The sequence below is a fragment of the Haliotis asinina genome, chromosome 2 (assembly GCF_037392515.1).
Source record: "Haliotis asinina isolate JCU_RB_2024 chromosome 2, JCU_Hal_asi_v2, whole genome shotgun sequence".
Taxonomy (NCBI): Eukaryota; Metazoa; Mollusca; class Gastropoda; order Lepetellida; family Haliotidae; genus Haliotis; species Haliotis asinina.
In genome coordinates, this window is record NC_090281.1 from 74582744 (window position 1) to 74606130 (window position 23387).

At 39.4% G+C, this 23387-nt stretch overlaps 2 protein-coding genes across 2 annotated transcripts in view; one reads left to right on the forward strand and one right to left on the reverse strand.

The window, feature by feature from the left end:
* The first annotated feature begins 873 nt into the window (after nucleotides 1-873).
* Nucleotides 874-8999, forward strand: LOC137272863 (uncharacterized). The gene is made up of 3 exons (XM_067805270.1): nucleotides 874-1003; nucleotides 6307-6402; nucleotides 7244-8999. The coding sequence occupies exons 2-3, from the start codon at nucleotides 6365-6367 to the stop codon at nucleotides 8955-8957; spliced, it is 1752 nt and encodes a 583-aa protein (XP_067661371.1). The 5' UTR covers nucleotides 874-1003; nucleotides 6307-6364; the 3' UTR covers nucleotides 8958-8999.
* A 1237-nt stretch (nucleotides 9000-10236) lies between these two features.
* Nucleotides 10237-23387, reverse strand: part of LOC137272864 (ATP-dependent DNA helicase DDX11-like) — a 30725-nt gene continuing 17574 nt past the window's right edge. Inside the window, exons 20-28 of the mRNA XM_067805271.1 lie at nucleotides 22808-22880; nucleotides 21835-21938; nucleotides 21109-21258; nucleotides 19839-19907; nucleotides 17758-17858; nucleotides 14980-15064; nucleotides 12930-13008; nucleotides 11458-11612; nucleotides 10237-10365 (exon numbers count right to left, since the gene is read on the reverse strand). Coding sequence (XP_067661372.1) covers nucleotides 10333-10365; nucleotides 11458-11612; nucleotides 12930-13008; nucleotides 14980-15064; nucleotides 17758-17858; nucleotides 19839-19907; nucleotides 21109-21258; nucleotides 21835-21938; nucleotides 22808-22880 — 849 coding nt within the window. The 3' untranslated portion in view covers nucleotides 10237-10332. The remainder of the gene's footprint in view (nucleotides 10366-11457; nucleotides 11613-12929; nucleotides 13009-14979; nucleotides 15065-17757; nucleotides 17859-19838; nucleotides 19908-21108; nucleotides 21259-21834; nucleotides 21939-22807; nucleotides 22881-23387) is intronic.

The following is a 23387-nucleotide window of genomic DNA, read 5'->3' on the forward strand; positions in this document are numbered from 1 at the left end:
TAAATCGATGATCATAATTTCAATCAGTGGACTGTCAGGTCCACACTCGATTTATTCACAGACAGTCCTCACGTTGCTGGACAAATTGCTGAGGGCAGTGTTAAACAAACAGTAGGCAGTTTTAGCATGCAGCGGGCTAGCACATGGCTATCTCGGGAATATTTTCAGACTTTTCCTTCCGGTTGTAAGGAATATTCACATTTTCTGCCACCAAGCAGGATTTAAATTATTTTTGTTTGAAACAATTCACAGTTTACGATTTCCGTATCTGTTTTTCGGTGGGATGACTCTCTTCAGGTAGCCAAATGAACCGTCTTTAGTTTACAATTGGGAGACCCGTGATGATCCAAGTTAGACCTGATCTTCAGTAACCCAGTGTGTAACCCTGGCTAGCTGACTGGGTTGACATATCTTATCGTATATGGCTCGATTATTTACAGTCGACCGCTATAAAGCCAGAATATTGCTGAGTGCAGCGTTAAACTAAACTCATTCAGTACAGTTGGGAGAATTTGGATTTCGTTAAACGACTTTTACCGGGTTATTAATGTTTCAGTTTAACTTAACAAAAATTAGAAGTATATATGAATAGAATATTTCACGTGTCTGATGATATGCAATGCACCTCCCATGTATCATACAGCTTTTCTCGTCACGAGATGACAGATATTGCATAGGCGTAGCAATATGGGAATCATCCGCCAAACGTACGCAAACGTGAATCGTACTCAAATCAGGTCACTAGAAGCATTTCCTATTGTACAGCGTCTATTTCAAAACCGTAAAATCCAGATTTTTTGTCCAGTGAATCACGTTCATTGTAACAACTGGATTCGGTTCAGTGCACGACAACGTGCGGCAACAATTCTGTGGATACATATACTTTCAGACATATTGAAGTCGCGTCCTTGACGGGGTTGTTGTGTGGAAGAGAACACTTGGGGGTAACAGGGTGTGTTTCCCAAGTCACAACGACAGTCCTGAAAAAAAATGTTTCAGTAAGGTAAGTACATATCCCATATCTGCATCTTTGACTGACTTGACTTTGAGTAAGTTGGGTGCATCAGGAACCTTGGAGGCAAGACCGGAGCTTGCACACGTTATATTTGGAGGTGGGTTCAGTGTTACATAGCATTGAAAAAGTAGGGGAGATTGAATTTGAAAGATTGATAGAAGGCAAATGATGAAGCCAAGGGGGAAATATAGTTGATGAAGAGAAATTATATATATAGGTGATCAACTTTGTCAACCTGTTTCAAGCAGACTTGTCAGTGTGATATACAAAATATGACACACATCGTGGTCAAATCTGTTACCATGCATATTTTGACAGCACGTACCATACTTACTATACATGTAATTGGCGAGCATTTTTTCACATATCATTATGATCTGACCCTAGGCCTCGGACATATTTATTCACCTCATGCATGGGAGTATTTGCGTTGTAAACTGGATCAGTCATCTAGTGTGTTGATAAACGGAATGATTAGAGGCCAAGGTAATGTTTGCTAAAATATGAGTTTTGTACCCAGCACCTTTTATGGAAGATAAGATACTTCTTCACCCTTGATAAACACGCCACTTGTTCACTGCAAGTCGACCGCTGGCGGTGTCGGGTGGAGTTTTCTTTCATACATTTGTCACAAGAGGGGGGTACGGGAGGCTACTGGTTAAACGGGTGAATGGGACGTTTCCGAGACTTGTCATAGCCTTAACCGGTCAGTCACCTAGATTCGAATATCTAATGACGCCACTACTTATTAAAGACAACTTTAACATAAGGCTTTCCTAACAATGTTTGTGCGGCGCAAACTGTCTCGTTATAGCAAAAGGAAACACTGCTGTGCGAAATCTTAATTTGATAAAACCTGACGATACCCATCCTGCCCCGATATAAAGCATCGTAAACCAAGGTAAACCAGATTCATCAGGTAACCCGTGAGGACGTTTATCCTCTTACATCACATGCTTGACAGAGAAAGGAGGTTATTCCCGCTGGAAGGATCCCGTTTTGCCGTACGTCTTTGTTCTAGGTCAAAATTCACTGATGCACCATAATCCAGTAAACAATAGGGGATTAAACTTATAGTCTTTTTCGCCGGGTGTACCCCCAGTTTGCCAGCAGCTGGCAGGGGATTATCTGGGATTAAAGGACACACATGAATGAGCGTACAGGACAAGTTTTCCCCTGTGTAATATAGTCCGGGGTTACTTTAGGCTACCCATATGTATGTATGTATGTATGTATGTATGTATGTATGTATGTATGTATGTATGTATGTATGTATGTATGTATGTATGTATGTATGTATGTATGTATGTATGTATGTATGTATGTATGTATGTATGTATGTATGTATGTATGTATGTATGTATGTATGTATGTATGTATGTATGTATGTATGTATGTATGTATGTATGTATGTATGTATGTATGTATGTATCATTAAGAATGTTGAGGATATTCCATTTTGCAAGCATACCATTAGTCAATGCTTATGAGGAAAAACAATATATATCCATCCATATATCCTTGAAACGTTGTCCATTCCACATATCCTGTATTCAAAGGAATGGAACCGACTGCCACTATTTTCCATAATTTCCTTCATCATATGTTTCCTCCTTGGCTTCATCATTTGCATTTATCAGTTTTGTAAATCCAGTATGCCCTACTTTTTGAATGGTGTATTATCGTTAATCTCATCAACAGTATTATGAAATACAACCATTAGGCAACATTGACATTATCACCATGTTACAGACATACATTATTACAAAATATCACATTATACACACTATAACATTTTGGGGTTGGACATATATAGGAGGCATATATTAGACAATTGACTAGATGTTTCATATTGACAGGTATTTGATCATTAATTTTGCTCAAATATCCATACAGTTTTGCTGTATCAACTTCGTCTTGGCAGATACTCGGTACTGGTCTGTGATCAGCTTTGACTATTTCTGTGAAGTTGACAAGGATGGCATCTGCTTTCAGCCGTGTAGGATGTGGGACATGGTTGTAGATGGTGTTCCTGTCGGTGGTGATGAGATTGTTGGCAGTGTTGATTGATGCAGGACATCCAGCCTTACAACACTTCCAGTGCACCGTCTCTCGTCTTCTGGTTTTCACTCGGAACTTATGTCCATCATATTCCAAACTGTGACCATCTCGAGAATTCGTGATGAATATGTGCTGAACTAGTGCGTTTGCCATAAAGAAATGATTTAAACATTTAATTTAATTACTCACTCGTGTTATCGTTCAGTTTAACTTTGTTCACCAACTCAGCTTTGTGGTAAGGTGTTTACTACCTCAGGGGTAACCAAACATTGCATCACCCGTTGTTTTAAGAGATTAGCAGGTCTTGTTGTTCACAAAAGACAAAAACATTCACATTTTATGTGCTGCTGAAACTGTATTTTGCGATAGTACTTCTTATGCTGCTCCTGAATTGTTTGATCAAATACACTGAATCCATGCTCGGTTCGGGGGTCACATGTTCCTGTTAGTTTATGGATTACTGACAATAGTTCTTGATCAAGTACACTTTGTTTAAATTACTATATATGTCTGTACATATTGTTAATAACATGAACATATTTAACCGTAACGTTACATTAAATCTGCCATAATACGCAAGGCCAAACAGGATCAAATGCATTGGTAAAATCAGTAACAACACATTTCTGTAAGTGCCATTCTAGAAGTTGGCATGATGAGGATGTGGATATGTAACCTCTTTCTTGCAGTGGATTCTAACGTCGTTATAAAGCAAAAGATGAACAGCACAGTATAGCTTCTCAGTTAAAATACAAATCAACAAGTGTTTAAAGATATAATATTGTCAGTGACTGACCTCCTGTTCTTATAAATTCGGTTAATTACACCTGTAAATTAGGGTTAAGGAATTAAAACACAGTCAAGGAACACACTAGCTATCATGACATAAATAGAAGCTTGTACGTGTTTATTACAAACATAAACCTCCCCATCTTTGTTATTTGTAAGATTATCGACAGCTGAAACTGGTTCTTCCTCATTTATTAACAATCCAAAACATCAGTGGGTGACAAATAATCGAAAATGTTGTCATCACCAGGTCCTCACGTAAGTCAGTGAAGTAAGTGTATCGAGCATCCTAAGTAGTATGTTCATTTTCAATGTTGTAACTTTCAAAGGTATTTACTAACGTCAAAAAAAAAAAAGATTTTTGTAACCTTGATCTGTGAAGAAACGCCGTTTTTCAATACAAGTTTGAAAGGAATTTAGCGATCGGTTTCGAGAATTACAGTATTTCTTGTTTGCCTTCACAAGCCCATTAGGCATTCCAGTGTATTGTTATGTTAAAATGACAACTAATATGAAACCAACGTTTGTGAGAGCATGTAACAAGCACGTGGCAATGTCCAAGAATTGAGTAGTGTTGGGCTTTACGTCAATCATACACAATTTATGTACAAATTTCAAATATGTTTTCTAAACACGTTTATTCATTACATTATTATTTACAAACAGAAAATGTCAGCACCAAATTCAAAAACATGTAGTTCGTCATTCACATCACATAGTTTACAATTTATGATACAGATGAGTTTCTCTCAGGTAGTTTACAATGAGATGCCCGCTGACGCGACAGTGCCATAGATTCCCGCATAACACTTATTACCCCTGATTTGTTTGATTGGCGTTATTAGAAGCTGGTGAGTGATAACAGGGTAAGATTCTTTATGGATAACAACTTCTTTATTACATATAATGCGACGTTTCGGTATGGATCCTTATACCCCTGTTGACATCAACGGGAAGCGAACAAGAAGTAATGGTTATATTAATAATAAATGGATGACGCAGATATAGTATCCCGAGCCACATGCTGGCCTGGTTCGAACTTTTCACGCCTGTCTTCACCATGCTTCTTGTTTTGAGGTCCATCCATGGTGCGACCCGGAATACACAGGGGCAACCATTGAAAATTACAATTCCAAAATTATCTGAAATAGGTCTATATGTAGCTGAAGAATATCCACGCCAACAAATCTCATCTTGTCTTTTTTGATAAAACCAATGAAATTATTGATGTCATTTAATTTTCTGTCCCTTCTGACAGCGATGTGATTGACAAGAAACATGAAACTCATGCGAAAGAAATGTCACACATGCATTCTAAGTACCAAGTTATCAGACTCTTCATAATCCTCGGTGCCCCTGGTTTGGTACCTCCTGGTACTTTAAAGCATCTTCTTTAACACCGATTAGGAGCGTGTACGTGTTCTCCATCGAAAGCACAACCCACCTGACACTGTAGGTAATGCAGTGAACTATAGTGTTGGGGAGTCTCTATATTTTCCAAATTCTTGATGGGATCGGGCTGTGGGGTAGCCTAGCAGTTAAAGCCTTCGCTCGTCACGCAGAAACCCAGGTTCGATTAATCATATGGGTACACTGTGTGACGCCCATTTCTGGTTTCCCTGGGCGTGATGTTGCTTGAACATTACTATAAGCTTTGACCTTCAGTGCTGTCATTGTTCAAACTGGCTGTTTGGTCAGTTGTGATCCCAACGAGAACGCGAGGTTCATGAATTGGACAGTTACTTATTGGCAGTGTTTTCGCCAGATGAGACAGAAGAAGAGTCTTGTTACAGGCAGTCGGCAGGGTCACAACCTATTTGAAAGTCAGTCATGGAACTCTGACGCCCGTATAGGGGCGGTGGAGTAGCGTTCGCTCGTCACGCCGAAGACCCGGGTTCGATTCCCCACATGGGTACAATGTGTGAAGCCCATTTTCTGGTGTCGTGATATTGCTGGAATATTGCTAAATGCAGCGTAAAACTAAACTCACACAGACGCCTCTATATCTTTTCGGTCAAATCATCCCTCTTCTGATCAAACAATAAATGGTCATCTGGACGACCCTTGTGCAAAATACGAATTATGTCGAAAAGCGCACAGTAAATCAAATCACCATCGATGGCAGCAGAGACGCACAGGATGGCGCTGAGCACTGAAGAGGACAAGACCAGCAAGTCAAGAAGACTAGCCTGGGTGAATGAGTTCGGTTTAACTAGGCCGTTTTTAGCGATATTCGAGCAATACCACAGCGGGGGAACACCAGGAACTGACTTTCAACGTGGTACCCATGTGAGTAATCGAACCTGGGCCGGCGTGACGAGCTTTAATTAGTAGGCTACCCGACCCCCTAAATTGTAAAGAAAATGTGAATTCTGTAACAAATTCTATCAGAACTCGAATACAGTATTGTCATGATGTAAACGATCATCCTTTGTTTTCAGTGATCCTTGACCACACCGTGCAGTTGTTGCCCGTGGGACCAGTGTGCCAAATATTCCCATGGCATTCCTGGTATACAGAGCAAGATCTTTGTTCTGGTAAGTACAACCTCTCTGGCACTCTTCAAACAACACAGTTCGTAGCAGCAGTACAACTATTTATAGCAGGGCGACCAGTTGACACAGGGAGGTAGCTACCAAAATGCCCGGGCTTACACATGATTGTTGCTAAAAAGGTTGAGCAAGCCTTCAATACTATACAAAAAGTATTTGCAACCTGTCGGGCTTACACGAAAAATACAAATGTGTCGCTACTATGAGGTTACAAGTGGAAGACGACGGTATGGATTGGCTGGTCAGTGTCCGCCCCTCTTTGTCCCCGGCTTGCCTTTCTGCTGGTCTGTCCGCGCTCTTCCTGCTGTCTGCCGACTCTACAGCTGTCCATCGGCTTCCCCTTACCTGCCTTTATTTTAAAAGCAGGTGAACAACGAACATGTCAGGGTTTGACGAGCTTGCCATATCCCCGACATGTGTACACGACAACCGACACTGTCGGTTTCCCTATTGTGACTTTCCTAAGTCTTTCCAGTGAAGATTCGGATTAGAATTGTCTTCATGCTTGCCATAAGAGGCGACTAACAGAATGGGGTGGTCAGGCTCGCTGACTTGCTTGCAACATTATCGTATCCCTGTTATGCACATCGATACTCAATATGTTGATCACTAGATTGCATGGTCCAGACTTGATTTATAGACCGCCGCCATATAGCAGGAATACTGCTGAGTGCCGCGTTAAACAAAGCTCCAACCAACCAACCAGCCAACGTGTCTAAACAATTCTATTCTCACATCAACTATATGTGTGTGCGTGCGTGCACGCAACTGATAGCAGATAGATGATTCATGCAACTTTCTGAAATTTTGCAATCTCCTTTTACAGCCTTCTGATTGTCGGAGCTATGGTGCTGTACGTTCTGATTTTGATGGATGTGCCTCGTCAGAGTAACAACAGAAACAAGCTTCACTCGAAAAGACGTTTCTTCCACAAAGGTTCTAATATACCTGGAATGGAATCCTTGGCATCGCTTGACCTCACAACAAACAGTAAGCATATGTTACAAGACTATCACAACTCTGGCTTTCAGTTCAAAGAGACTCGATCATCCAACACAACTGACCATGAAAAAGTGGTCATTGTGGGTTCCAGAAATGATGTCAACTCCGTTGAAGTGTCATATGGGGAACAAACTGAAGGTAACGACCGGTCATATGGGGAACAAACTGAAGGTAACCACCAGTCATATGGGGAACAGCATGAAGAAGGTAACAAATGGTTACATGGGGAAAAGCCTGTAGAAGGTAACGACCGGTCACATGGGGAACAAACTGAAGAAGGTAACGAATGGTCTCACGCTGAACAGTATGAAGAAGGCAACGCCCGGTCACAAGGGCAACAAACGGAAGGTAACGACAGGTTACATAGGGAACAACATCAAGAAGGTAACAGAACACATTCTCGGTATTCCAATACCACGTGTTCTCCAAAACACAATATCTCTTTCTTAAAGGTGCACAAAGCCGGAAGCACTACGGTGTCAAACATCCTCCAGAGGTACGCAGTCAGGAACAATCTCAACTTGGTCCTGCCCGACAAACTGGTCGGAGAAAGTGGTTTCAACATTCTTGGTTATGGACCTTTATTCTCTGCGGATATGGTGATCCCCGTACCGGAAGGACATACGTTCAACATTCTGTGCAATCATGTTGTGTACAACAGACGAGTGATGGATCAGCTCATGCCCGCTAACACGTTCTACTTTGCCATAGTGAGGAGTCTAGAAGAACGGTTTATGTCAGCGATGAATTATTTTGGTCAGGTAGCTCTTATCATGGACGAGATGAAAGATAATCCTGGGTTTACGCTGAAGGACGTGATGCCTTACTTCTTCATCAATCAAACGGTTCGTGGGCTATACAAGGAATATGTAATAAACAGTATTGCGTATGACTTTGGGTTTCCCACGTACAAGGTCAGCGAAGACTACACTCAGAGCTACCTTATGAAAATAGATAAGGAGTTTGACTTTGTCATGATCATGGAATATTTCGACGAGTCCCTTGTGTTGCTAAAGCGACGTCTGTGCTGGGGTCTCCGCGACATCCTCTATATCAAACGTAACACCTATCAACACATATCTCCTCCTCTAACAGAGGAAGACAGGAACAAACTGTATGAATCTCAAAACCTAGATCATAGGATATACCAGCACTTCTACGGTAAATTCTGGGATGAAATGCTAGCTGAAGGACGCGACATATTTCACGAAGTTGCCAACTTTAAACTTGTGCAAAAGCAAGTTTTTGACTTTTGTAGGAAAGACAGAAAACGACGACGAAATATTCTGTACATTTCCTCATCGAAGTGGAACGAGGAGTTTAGGCTGACAACGTCTGACTGTCGGCAGATGAAGATGACCGAGCTGATAATGGTTCAGCAAATGATGGACAGAGCCAGGGAGCGGCTGATGAGGGATGGGACGGAAAAACAATGGCTGAAATATGTTACGAACTTTTGGAAAAGAAACAGAGAAAGCATAGGAGGCTTTGACACCTTAGACGAAATGTTTTACCTTCGAAAAGCAAATGCCACATGATATATAAATAATGTTTGTTTTAAAATGATTAATCTTTTTACACACAGTGTTCTCTTCATTTACGTTTATACTTTTGTCGTTTCCTCACGCTGAGAACTGGACAAGGTATAGGTCATGGCTTCCTGAAAATAAATAATTCGTGGCATGGCAACCTAGCGATTGAGTTTGACAAACACACCTTCTTATCACATCCAGTTGGTTGTCAACCAATTCAAGTACTAAAACCACAATATTTTTTACTGTTTCTTACAAGTACCACGGATCTGCATATAAAGTGTAGATCACAAATCAGTGATCAGACAAAAGAGCACGTGTCTTAAACAATCTGATGATGTGTGGTAATTTTATGTCAATACATATTATTGACATTGAAAGGATACTCTTGTTACCATATCTCTACAGAACCATTGTCACAGAATCCTTGTGCAGTTGTTTAGCAAAACCTAGATTACTTCTTTCAGAATTAGTGACTCTTACGCAAAACATCTATGATTAGACTTCTTTATGGGCGAACGCTTCAGGCACGGGGGTCCCATACGAGCGTTAAAGTATAATTTGGGTTATTGTCAAGGAAAGAGTAACTGTTTGAGTAAGGAAGGAAAGAGTAAATGCCAGCAGTCAATTAAAACCTTATTACCACCTTTTTCAGTATCATATGATTGATGGCCTCCACAAAAAACATTCTTGTTTGGATTTCCGGTTGATGAGCGAACGCTTCAACCACATGGTCTGGGTTAGAATATTGATCTTCTGTAACCCATGCTTGACGTAAAAGGTGACTAATGGGATCCAGTGGTCAGATCCCCGATTTGCTTGTCATTGCACGTCATTGGTTCCCAATTGTGCAAATTGATGCTGTTGATCACTGGACTGTTTGGTTCAGACTCAATTATTTACAGACTGCTGCAATATAGCTGGAATATTGCCGAGTGCAGCGTAAAACTACACTCACTCGCTTGATGTGTGTAGGCTTTAACCACTTGGCTACCACCCTGTTATCACTTTGATGAAACTCATAGGGCAGACATAAAAGCACAGTCAGTGAGTGAGTGTGTTAGTTAGGGAGTCTGTTGCCTTTGGTAATATTTTCTGGATTTTATTTCCCACATGGGTACAATGTGTGACATATATTTCTGGTGTTTCCCACCATGTCAAAGCTGGAATATTGCTAAAAGCAGCGTAAAACTAAACTCACTCACTTCAACATCTAAATCATACATCACAATGCACCTGCTCATTGTGAACTGTCTCAAGACTACAAGAACTACGACTACAAGAAGACAAAACATGCAAAAGATGTTTATTTATCCAACAAACATCAAGAAATCATGCTGCAGTCTGTACATGCTTCAAATGCTCATCACTACTTCTTCTGTCAAAGGTTGAGTTTTTTCTTTTGGGTAAAAAACTGAAAAATAAAACAAAATGGATGTTTGAATGAACAAATAAAAACGATCAGTAGTGTAAGTAATGTTTACAATCAACTTGGTGGATTCTTGTAATTGTTTGGATAAACCAATGGTCGACAGCACGAGCAACACTCGATATTGTCTGCACATGGTGAGTTTGGTTATACAACACTTGGCATTGAATTTCATTGATAACCACTGCCTCCATTGTTCAGTGAACAAAGGGTCTGCCTGAGCAGAAATACTGTGGTCTGCTATGGCTGCATGTCATGAAAAGCTGCACATGCACAGATGCTTCTTATTGTTGCCGTGCCTGGTGCTCGACACTAAGAGATAAACCAACTGGTCAGCTCAGAGTCAGGGGAACGTTTGGTTGTTGTTAAACTCTGAAGTCAAAGCAATATTCCAGCTGTGCGGCAACAGCCTGTAACTAATTGAATCTGGACCAGACAATCCAGTGATTAACAGCTGAGCATCATTTGACACAACCGTGATATGATGACTAGTCAACCAAGTCAGCAAGCCTGACCACCTGATCCCATTAGTTGCCTGTTACAACAAGCGTGGTTTGGTGAAGGACAGTTGTAACCCAGATCATCTCCGGTCCAGGGCAATGTGTCTCAGAGGGGAATCCATGCACAAGCATTCATGCACATATTCATGTTACACAGGGAATCAGTAATAAAATTTAAGGTCTTTTAGGGAGTTTCAAGGCCCATTCAACAATCTTAATGCCCTCTAGAAACCCATACAGAATATGTAAAGTAGTTGAAGAAACACATGGTGAAGACGACCATCAAAGGGAAGAAACATTTAGGTACATCACAGTGCTCTGAATGTTTTGATGAAGATTAATTTACACATGTTGTCAATTTAAGTTTTTTCATGTAATAGTTTTCTTTAACCTAAAAAGGTTTGCAAAATGTTCCTTTGCAGAGGGCAAAGAAGTGAACCTTCAACAGTTTAACAAACCAAGGGCCTTTTGGTGGCCTTTTGGCCAATGTTTCAACTTCTTCAAACTTTATGTACATCCCTGTGCGACTAATAATCTTGAGTGAAATTCTTTTGGTGCTCTACATGATGTCACTCACCTTGGACAGCGCGGCCATGACTGGACCAAATCTGGCCATTTTGTTTAGATGCTGACTAATCCAAGACGGCAGTTTGCCTACTACATTTGGGTTGCCATAGCGACGGTCACACAGAAGGATGGAGGCATAATCACCACGGTGACGGATAGCTCTACCTGAAAGAAGTGATGCTGGAGATGATTTTCAAATCAAGAAATTAATAAAAGGAGGACTGTTGAGTGCGTGGATCATTCCACATCATCGTAAAGTGAGTTGAGTGAGTGAGTGAGTGAGTTTGGTTTTATGCCGCTTTTAGCAATATTCCAGCGATATCACGGCAGGGGACCCCAGAAAATGGACCTCACACTAAAGTGAGTTGAAGAAGACACAACAAATATGTATGTGGCAGACACAGAATCAGTCTTGTGCTTACATCCTTACTCTGATGAAGAGATTAACCTGTTTGGTCATATGGACTGGGGTTCTGATGTCTGATCAGAAGGATGACAATTCGAGTTCTATCATCGGACTTAGAAACGGGCGATTCAGCACATTCCCATTAAACTGGACAGGATTTGTACAAATTATTAGCCATTAAATTTAAGACTTTTCAGGCCCAGTCAACAAGGAGTGAGTGAGTTTAGTTTTATGCCACACCCAGCAATATTCAAGCTATTCCAGTGGCAGTCTGGAAATAATCTGGACCAGACAATCTAGGGATCAGCAGCATGAACATCAATCTACACAAATGGGATACAATGACGTGTCAACCCAGTCAGTGAGCCTGATCTCTTTAGTTTCCTCTTACAACAGGCATGAGTTACTGAAGGCCAGTATTCTAACCCGGACTGTCATGGGTCCAGTCAACAAACAACTAGAAACACATACAGCACCAAAGTAATTAAATACACACAAAGTTAGTCAAGCATGTGATACAAAGCTAATCGTGATACAAAGCTAATCATGATATAAACTCACTACAAAATCTAAATATATTCCATATGGTGAGGTCGCTGGATTGCACAAGTAATGATAGTGTCGTCAAAACAGCATAGCTCAATTTAAGAGATGTTAACCTACTTGCACCCAGGTGCAACCTAAGACATATGCCTAGTCGCAGCAGTCAAATTCCACTTGCAAAATAGTGTGTTAAAACGTCCAAGGTTTTGCTGCACATATACATATATATATCCCTGTGATGTACCCATGAAACACAGCAATACAGACGCAGCTGTTCCTGTTTACAAGAGATGTCACAGACGTGACGTGTGTATGAATAACAATGTTTCAGTACCATAGCTATTCAAAGTTTAAAAGAAAAATTATATATTTATGCTTGTAAAGATAGATTTATTATTGATTTAGTTCTCAAAAACTAAACAGGTGGCGCTTTCTAATACTTGGCTTGCACCACTGCAAGAACAAAAGCACTAAATGGAGCCCTGTAAACATGTGTAGATAACAAGAACAGCAGCACTACAAGACCTTCTCACCGATGGACTGGTTGACGGCCTTCATACAGATGTTCTCATAGTGAAGCTGTCCTGGAAGTCGACCGTCCTCAGTTTTCGGCTGAGAATAGATGGTGAATGGTTGGTGAATGCTAATGAACTGGTGGATGAAACAGTCAGGTAAATTGTTGGTATGGTCAGACCATATAATGCTGACATGTACAGCTATCAAAGTTGACAAACATTTTGTCAAGACCTGTAGTAGTGTATATGAAGTGCTCTGAGTTGTAAAGAATTGATTGGCTTTAACTGTTTCGAGCGAACTGTGAGGTCATTTTGCATTTACATTTATGAGCGCTTCTCGAACATTCTCATCTAGAGTGAATGCGAGAAAATGACATGAGGTCAGAAAGGTTGGCATGGCGCTGTGGTATAAATCTTATCCTGTACAGAGATGATGTCCAAAGTTTTGTCAGTAAAAAGTATTTGCCCTTGTTTAGTGAATGTACATTTAAATGTTGCGGGGACTGATTAATTGTAGCATTATTTGCCCTTTCATATGTAGAAGGAATGTATCTTAAAATCTGGAAAATATAACGGATAAAAGCACATGTCTTTCAACGGGGCAATTCACTGGTTGAATATAAACATAATTAAGCATTGCTAATTCATTCTTTCAAGTTTATATTTTAAGTATATAGACTCTGTTTTAGTATATTTCTTCCCTTTTCTTGACAGATTGTATCTGCCATTACTGTCAACATGAAATAGCAAAATAAAGACAGTGAACATTGTGTATTATCTTCTATATGAGTGTAAGTCTGGGTTACTTTGTTGTCTGACGTCACACTCAGCAATATTCCAGCTTTATGACAGGACTGTAAATAATCAAATCTAGGCCAGACAATCCAGTGATCTTGTCTTGTCTGCGGACAAAGTTTATAATTCCTTTGGAAGTAAACATATAGATTTTTGTACATAAAAATCAAAGAGGTTCTATATTGGAGTAAATCTGAGCCCTAACTGGACAGTGAGAGACTTTTCTAAGCTTGGGTTAATGCATTGTTGTTGCAAAGCACACTTGTTGAAGTGTCAGCTGATCAAGTATGTTTCTGAGATTGTAAGTATGGTTTTATGCCACTTTCTACAATATTACAGGCTTCAAATATTTATAACCATGTGGTGAATCAAACCTGGATCTTTGGCACAAGCCAAAGCTTTAACCACTAGGCCACCCCACTGCACCTGTTTCACAGATAGGAGAGCTCACAAGAATTGAGATTAAGATACCCTGATTGACGACAAGGAACACTCTTGCTCAAATGAATCACTCAGCTGTCAATACCATCTTCTTATTCCAAAATGGGGACAGTTCGATACGAGATCCAAAACAAGGCAAAAGAATTGGGTTAATTTTGCTGTAGTTATAAATGCATCACAACAACTTTGTGCTCTGTGACAAACACCCATGATCATCCAGCGCATCATATTTCTATTGTTCTGATATACAAGTATACAAGGCCAATCACAGGCACAGCTTTCACATGATGCTGAAAATACATCTAGCAAACCTGCTCCTTCATGGCTTAATACAAACAGCAATATCTACAGCTTTTTCCTTAATTTAAACATATCATGGCAAATATGCATGAATAAAATACAGAAGAACTGTTTCAGATCAACTTGAACCTTTACCTGATTTTAACTTAACATTTTAGCAATAGGGACAGTTCATAATTTATGGCTTAGGTGAGTGATGGTGGTAACGATTTTTATATGTACAATGTGAATGATTCACCCACTCCCAAAAGATAATTGATGTGCAATGTAAGTGACCTCACCTGCATGTCACGTAAAAAGTCTTTGTCTCCCATCTCCCCTATGTAATTTTTGAATATTTTTATGTACCTAAAGTACATGTGTACTAAATATTTGATACCAATCCACCCCAAATCACCATCACCACATCACTATGACTATTATGCGAACCTTCATTTAGAGAAACCTGTCAGAGTGAGGTCTAAACACTGTCTGAATGTCATTGTAAGTCAAGTTCTAATTCATGGTTATTACCAAGTAAAAGTAAACTCACATAATTCTTGTTGAGGTAGTCCATCTTTTCTCGGAGTTCAGGGGAGTACATGTTGGGGTATGGCATTCCCACCATAATTATACACCTGTGTATATCAAACACAGCGCACAACATCAGTAGAAAGCAACCAGTGACTGAGTGAGTTCAGTTTTACATCGCTTTTAGCAATATTCCAGCAATATCATGGCAGGGACAACAGAAATGGGCTTCACAGAATTGCTGTGAGGGGAATCTATCTATACCACTGGGTGAGGAGTGAAATGTATGTCCCTTCAGATCAAAGATGCAGATTATCAGGTAATTATCTAGGAATGTGTCTCTTTAGATCAAACACATGTCATTAACAGATAATTATCCAGGAATGTGTTGATACAGATCAAACACATGTGAACATACGTTTACTTGAAAATGGTTGCTGTGGTGATCGGGTGAGCTAAACTGAACAAAACAGAATGATATGTAATAATTAATTCAGTTACCTAGCTGTACATTTCAATTGTGTTCTTTGTTTCTGAAATTTTCCATCAATCCGTAACTGGGTCTGGACCAAATGACAACTGACATCATGAACATCTAACTGTACACTTGGATGAAGATGATACAATGTTCACTTCAGTCCTTCCAAATAGTGGGCCAATGCCCCAACAGCCCTTAGTTATGTGGGTAATTTAAAGTGAGTGGGTATGGTTTTGTGCCACATTTAGCAATGTTCCTGCAATATCATGAAAGGGGACACCAAAAATTGACTTAACACATTCTACCCATGAGGAGAATTGAACCCTGGTTTTTGACCGGACAAGGTAACGCCTTAGCCACTAGGCTACCACAGCACCCATGGGTTATTTAGAAAATATCAGAGACATGTCAAATGGCTGTGATGTGTCAGCCATATAATTCTAACAAGACAAAGTCATTAATATCCCTGCATGGCAAACACTCTACATGAATATGTCTACTAGTTATGATGATGTCCAATGTTTTGGTGTATACATGGCAAAGTGGAAGGAGAGTACTGAAAGGTTTTCAAGTTCTGCTCCAGAGGGGAACACTGCCACCAATTTCAGTTGAAGCTAAACTTGTTGGCATGGAAGCATAAAGAATATTTTATTTAGAATTTCAAAAGCACCAAAAGGCACCACTACACCACCAGACCTACCTTTGTGTCAAGTTTGGTGAAGAAATAGTGAACGGTTCATCTAGAAAACAGCAGGACCACTAACTTCAAAATCAAACTTGTTGCCATGGAAACACAAAATATATTTTATTCAGATATCCAAAACTACCAAAAGGCACCAGTACACATCACATCTATCTATGTGCCAAGTTTGGTAAAAAAATAGTGTTTGGTTTTGTAGTTCTGGCCCTGAAAAGAGCAGTACCACAAATTGCAGTCAAAGTGAAAATTGTTGCCATGGAAACATAAAAAATAAATATTTTATTCAGAATAAAATAGATCTATCTATGTGCGAAGTTGGGGGAAAAAAAAGAATGTTTTTGAAATTCTGGCCCAAAAGAGAGCACACCCACCAAATTCAAAGTTGAACTTGTTGCCATGGAAACACAAAAGATATTTTACTCAGAAATCTAAAACTACCAAATGGCACCAGTACACTACCAGACCTATCTATGTGCCATATATATATATGGTTACATCGAAGATGACTTTATCCACTAACTTGTGGGAACCAACTGCAAATCATATACAGATGAATTGCATGAGGATCATGCATCAAACTGTTGAAAAGCATGTGTGAATATTGTGCATGTGAACATTTGTGTTTTAGTGTAAAGTTTTGTTAAGAATTCTCAAATGTTCACAGAGTTTCAACTTTATTGAAAGCATGATGATAACTTTTACAACATTACAAATTTGTTTTACAGTACATCAGTACATCTGTACACAGTACTCTTAAATAGTATGGAATATTTTGCAAAATCTAGTTCAGATCAGTTGACAGAAGTAGCTACCTTTAACCCCACATCGGTATAATGTGTGAAGCCATTTTCTGGTGTTCCCTGCCATGATGCTGCTGAATTATTGCTAAAAGCAGCATAATGTTCAACTCATTCACTTACACTTGGTAAAAGCATGGTAGATACAGGTTTTACTAGTCCACATCAGTGTCAATTGTCAAATAAGCAGTTTTTGTTCAGTGCTGACTGCATTAGCTGGCACTGGTTGATCTTGTGTAAGCTTTGTGTTTTTCCATCACGTAATTAAAACTAACCATGGCTTTCAACATTTAATATGACGACTTGCAGTGAATGTGACCACAGATATAAAACAGGTGACATTTTGTGTGAACTGGTGTTGGCCTGCTCACCTTCCTGTTCATGAAAATGGAACTAGGAAAGGGGAAATTTTTTTTGTTTTATTGCAGATTTAAAACCAGACCATGCACAAATGTACATTTAGATACAGTTGAACCCCGTTTACTTGGACCCCACACATCCGGAAACCCCACCCTCCGGATGATTTTTATGTGAAACGAAACTTACGTTCATTAATTGTACTCGCTTAATGGGACCCAGCGCTTCCGGACCCGGACGGCGAATTTTCAAACCATTCCCATATTCACTGTTATTACTATTGATGATTGATATACATACATGAAAATTGTTTGGTTTCAGTTAATTTTCAGGATTTGCTTGTTTGATCCAGTTAACCAGATGTCTCGCTATCCAGATGATTTTCAAGCGAAACCAAAATGTCCGGACAAACGGGGTTCGACTGTATTCAAAAAGAAGAAAACAAAAATCAGTCTTGTGTAATCTCACCTGCCAAGGTCATCAGAGAAGTTAATACCTTCACTCATTTTGCCTCCCACAACACAGAGGAGTAGACCACCAGTGACACCGTCTGACCTTGTAACACTCAACTGTAATGGAGAATGTATGTGTATGAGAACTGTAATAGAGAATGTATCCCACAACACAGAGGAGTAGACCACCAGTGACACCGTCTGACCTTGTAACACTCAGCTGTAATGGAGAATGTATGTGTAAGAGAACTGTAATGGAGAATGCATCTGTGTAACACTGAACTGTAATGGAGAATGCATGTGTGTAATACGGAACTGTAATGGTGAATGCATGTGTATAATACAGACCTGTAATGGAGAATGCATGTGTGTAATACAGGCCTGTAATGGAGAATGCATGTGTGTAATATGGAACTGTAATGGAGAATGCATGTGTGTAATACAGGCCTGTAATGGAGAATGCATGTGTGTAATATGGAACTGTAATGGAGAATGCATGTGTATAATACAGAACTGCAATGGAGAATGCATGTGTGTAATACAGACCTGTAATGGAGAATGCATGTGTATAATACAGAACTGTAATGGAGAGTGCATGTGCGTAATACAGACCTGTAATGGAGAATGCATGTGTGTAATATGGAACTGTAATGGAGAATGCATGAGTGTAATATGGAACTGTAATGGAGAATGCATGTGTGTAATACAGAACTGTAATGGAGAATGCATGTGTGTAATACAGAACTGTAATGGAGAATGCATGTGTATAATACAGAACTGTAATGGAGAGTGCATGTGCGTAATACAGACCTGTAATGGAGAATGCATGTGTGTAATATGGAACTGTAATGGAGAATGCATGAGTGTAATATGGAACTGTAATGGAGAATGCATGTGTGTAATACAGAACTGTAATGGAGAATGCATGTGTGTAATACAGAACTGTAATAGAAAATGCATGTGTATAATACAGAACTGTAATGGAGAATGCATGAGTGTAATACAGAACTGTAATGGAGAATGCATGTGTGTAATACAGAACTGTAATGGAGAGTGCATGTGCGTAATACAGACCTGTAATGGAGAATGCATGTGTGTAATATGGAACTGTAATGGAGAATGCATGAGTGTAATATGGAACTGTAATGGAGAATGCACGTGTGTAATACAGAACTGTAATGGAGAATGCATGTGTGTAATACAGAACTGTAATGGAAAATGCATGTGTATAATACAGAACTGCAATGGAGAATGCATGAGTGTAATACAGACCTGTAATGGAGAATGCATGAGTGTAATACAGAGCTGTAATGGAGAATGCATGTGTTTAATACAGAGCTGTAATGGAGAATGCATGTGTAATACAGAACTGTAATGGAGAATGCATGTGTGTAATACAGAACTGTAATGGAGAATGCATGTGTGTAATACAGAACTGTAATGGAGAATGCATGTGTGTAATATGGAACTGTAATGGAGAATGCACGTGTGTAATACAGAACTGTAATGGAGAATGCATATTTGTAATGCAGAACTGTAATGGAGAATGTATCAGAAATAACAGAAACATTCACAATTATCAGTGTGTATGTTTTATTTTAAAAAACTTAGCTACTTTGAGTGACACTTTTAGAAGTTGGAGAGTGAGGTAAGGATCAACTTTATGGATGAACAACTCTTTCTTCGGGTGATGCGATGCTTTGATACTGATTCCTGTATTGTTGAGTAATTAGTTATTCATCCATCCATCAAGTGTACACCCTTATCTTACAACATTTAAATAACCAATAATAAAATATCAAAGAAACACAAACAGTAAATGCACCCCAGTGATAAATGCAGGGGAGTATGTGCTTGGAATAAAACAAATGATAACATTGTGAGTGAGTGAGTGAGTGACATTTTATCCCACACTCAGCAGTATTCCAGCAGTATGGTCTGTAAATAATTGAGTCTGGACCAGACAATCCAGTGATCAGCAGCATGAGCCTGACCACCCAATCCCGATAGTTGCATCTAACAACATGCATGGCTTACTGAAGATCAATCATAACGCAGATCTTCACAAGCTACAACATTGTAACCAAGGACACTCACCTTTATACATTTGCCGAACTCAGCAAGTGTTGAGTCAACCATAGAAGCCAGTTTGGGCTCACGGAATATCTGAGTAATAAAAATAGTCACTGTACATTCAATACTGCCATATAAGCATGTGATGCTGTTCTTGCAAATGACCCACATCTGATAACCCACATCATAATTTTTTCAGTTGATGTTTTCATACACCCGGTCTATTACACTCAGTATTATTTGTACAGTGCTGTACTGAGTCTAACAAAGTCTAGTAAATGGTTGCATCATCTAACCTTTTTAACTGACCAATCAGAACACAGCTAACCAAATTGCAAGAGTTGACATTCGCACATATTTTTTAACTTTACCTGGAAAAATTTGTACTCGAACGATTCCAAACGCTACTTTCCATATGACTGCATCTAAGAGATGCACACACAGCATGTCACAAGAGTGAGTAAATAGTCTCCAAAAATATTGTTTCTGTCAATAATGAACGATATCAGCTAATGGTATCAATGTCATCAGAAAAGGCAATACTGCAGGTCAAATATCTTTGTATAACAGTATAATGAATAATACTAAGCCTAAGTTAACTCAGACTGTCATACACCAGAATTGTTCACACTGCTTTTGGGACAGTTTCAGTTTCTCCTTGAACATGTGAGTTTTTTACATCAAGTGGTTTCAGCTGGAAAGAGTCCCTAGTGGGTTTTCCCTTATTGACAAGAAAGTAAAAACAGCTTCATGGTTATGTAGTTCATCTGTCACTCAGTAAATGTAAAATATCACAGAAGTTAGGCCCAAAATATATCTTGCTTTCAACAATGTGAATAATTGCATTTTGAGAAACTTTAAGAGCATGGACAAAAAGTCCAGTCGAAATTGAGGTAATGTGTTTTGATATGACCAACAAAAAAAGGTTTCATATTTTGAAAATGGAATAGTAACCATTTGAACTAATTTGGGTTTCATGATTGGTGTTAAAAATTGTACCAAAGTAGGCCATAACATCACTTCACATCGAACAGAAGGAAACAGATGTTTTTGTTTTTGACCCACTGGTCTGCGCACCAGAATACACTTATCACTGTGCGTTATGCAGATGGTTTTAAAATTCTCAAGACATTTATAAATATAATGAAAGTTTGGTTGACATTCACATAATCAGTGCAAGTGGTGCGAGGGATTATTCATTATTTTTACTTATTTGTTCATAAGTAGATCACCAGTTTAAAAACCAACATCAGTTTGTGGTAACTATCACCCTTCATATTTCTTCCCTACTTACCCTCTTTCTAGCAGCTATCTTCTTCAGCATGCCTGAACTGTCCCAGTGATTGTGCACTTTCTTCTCATAATCATAAGACGGGAAGAACATGACCACACCCCCTGGTACCACCTGACACACGTTCATCACAAGACGGCCAAGCTCATCAAGCTGGAACAAATGCAGCAAAGAGTGGCTGTAGTTTTACGCCCCAGTCAGCAATATACAATGTCCATAAGATTTTCTATAGAATTCCCCTGGAACATTCTTTACCATACTCCAAACTTGGCCAACTAAAAAGTTTATTTCATGAAATTAATTCTTTCAACATTAACATTCAAGAGTTTGAAATCAATTGAAAAATGTTATCAAAGATCAAATTGAAAGTGCCAATGTTTTCCCTCTGTGGAACAGAACCATATCTGTCACGTCATGAATCGGACTCTTCCTCACGGGTAGAGGCAACAAAGAATTTGGTGTTAAATTATCTATTTATAGTTAGGCCTACTGTTGGAATCACCAAGGTACTATTGAACAAACCGATAATAGTAAGGTGATTGTAACTCCCATACTATTAATAAACTTGCAACAGTCGTAGCACTAAGTTGGTTTGTACAACGACATCAAGTTTATCTTTGTTCTGATAGGTGAGGGAAAATGCAAGCATATTAACTGCAACACACATAAATGCATGGTAAATCCTTGATGATATGAAGATCAGACAAGCCAAGTAAGTGAATCACCTACCAACGCAGGTTTGTCTCTGTTCTGATAAGTGAACTCCAGGTCGTGGTCTGAAGGTCCGCTTGGCACCACCATCGGCAGGATATTGCAGCCTGGGATGACGTGACCTGCAATAGTCATCTAGTGTCACTCATGTACATCACCTTTATAATCAATACACATGAAGCAAGTAATTGTGAGATATGTCACAAGCATCATCATCAATGGAATGTCAGGCTATAAATAATGAGTCTTCAAAAAAAATGACTGCAAGAATAGGCCACAAGCCAGTATCAGCCAAGCCACATGGAAATGATATGTCTTTATCTCCTCTTAATGCAATAAGACCAGAGGGATACTAATGTTAAACTATTCCATATTTATAATGGGGCATGACACACTGGCAAGTTAGCACGGTCAGAAAGCTAGATCTATGACTGGATGATATTTGAACCAGACGAGCTCACTCCCTAAATGCCACAAGACTAAAACACCAAGAACAAGGCAAAAAAATGTGTGATAGGCTCATTAAGACCCCTATCTAATATCCCTAAATATCATTTTATAAATTTGAATTGGACCTCTCCTTCAGACAAACATGGTTCCCAAATTTGAAAACAAACCAACAATCCAGTTATAAAGTTATCCGTTGAACAAAAATGTGTTTGGATGAACAGAATTCCTTGGTGTAAACATATATCCCTGGCTGTTTCCAGATATCCACACAGAATAACAGTGCTGTAGTGTCAATACCTCTAACACTGGCATAGGGTGCACTCAAATTCTCACACCCCTTTCGAGGATATAAACTATTAGTGGTAGTGGGTTTTCTCTCACATTAACAACTAATCCTATCTGGTACCCATTAAGTGCTGGGTGATATTATACACATATTTTCACTTGTAAACAGGTTTAAACAAAGTATCACACAACTGTTATTAAATTTAATATGATTCCCACATTTCATGTGCTCCATGCCAGACTGCAGACAACTCACCACAGGAGTATTCCATTATCCTGTCAGCCTCAACCCCTGCTGCTGTGAATAGTTGCTGTTTAAACTCAGAAATCTGCAGAACAAAATGAACAATGCAATGACCTGTAGTTCATTGTGTTTTCTTTGAGGCCGTCCCTTGCATTGAATAATGGGCAGAGGGGTAGCATAGTGGCTAAAGTGTTAGCTTATTGTGGGTTTGATTCTCTACACCGGTGCAAAAGGTACGAGTTTGGGCCAATGTGTACAGTTTGAGTTATGACCAGAATGTCCATGTTATGAATGAATTTGAACTTCTTGCACAATTTAAACCGGGGCGGTGGGTAGCCTAGTGGTTAAAGCATTTGCTTGTCATGCCGAAGACCTGGTTGGATTCCTCATTTGGGTACAATGTGTGAAGCCCATTTCTGGTGGGTGAGTGTGATTGTACATCTGCCTCAAAAGAAGGGCACTTCAAGGGATTCCAACCGTTCCACTATCTTCGCATAGAGGGAGGAAATAGGCAAATAAGCATGAGTCAGGATAAGGAAAAATATTATGTTTGATCTGATCTAACAGACATCATTTGAACAGCAACAAATCA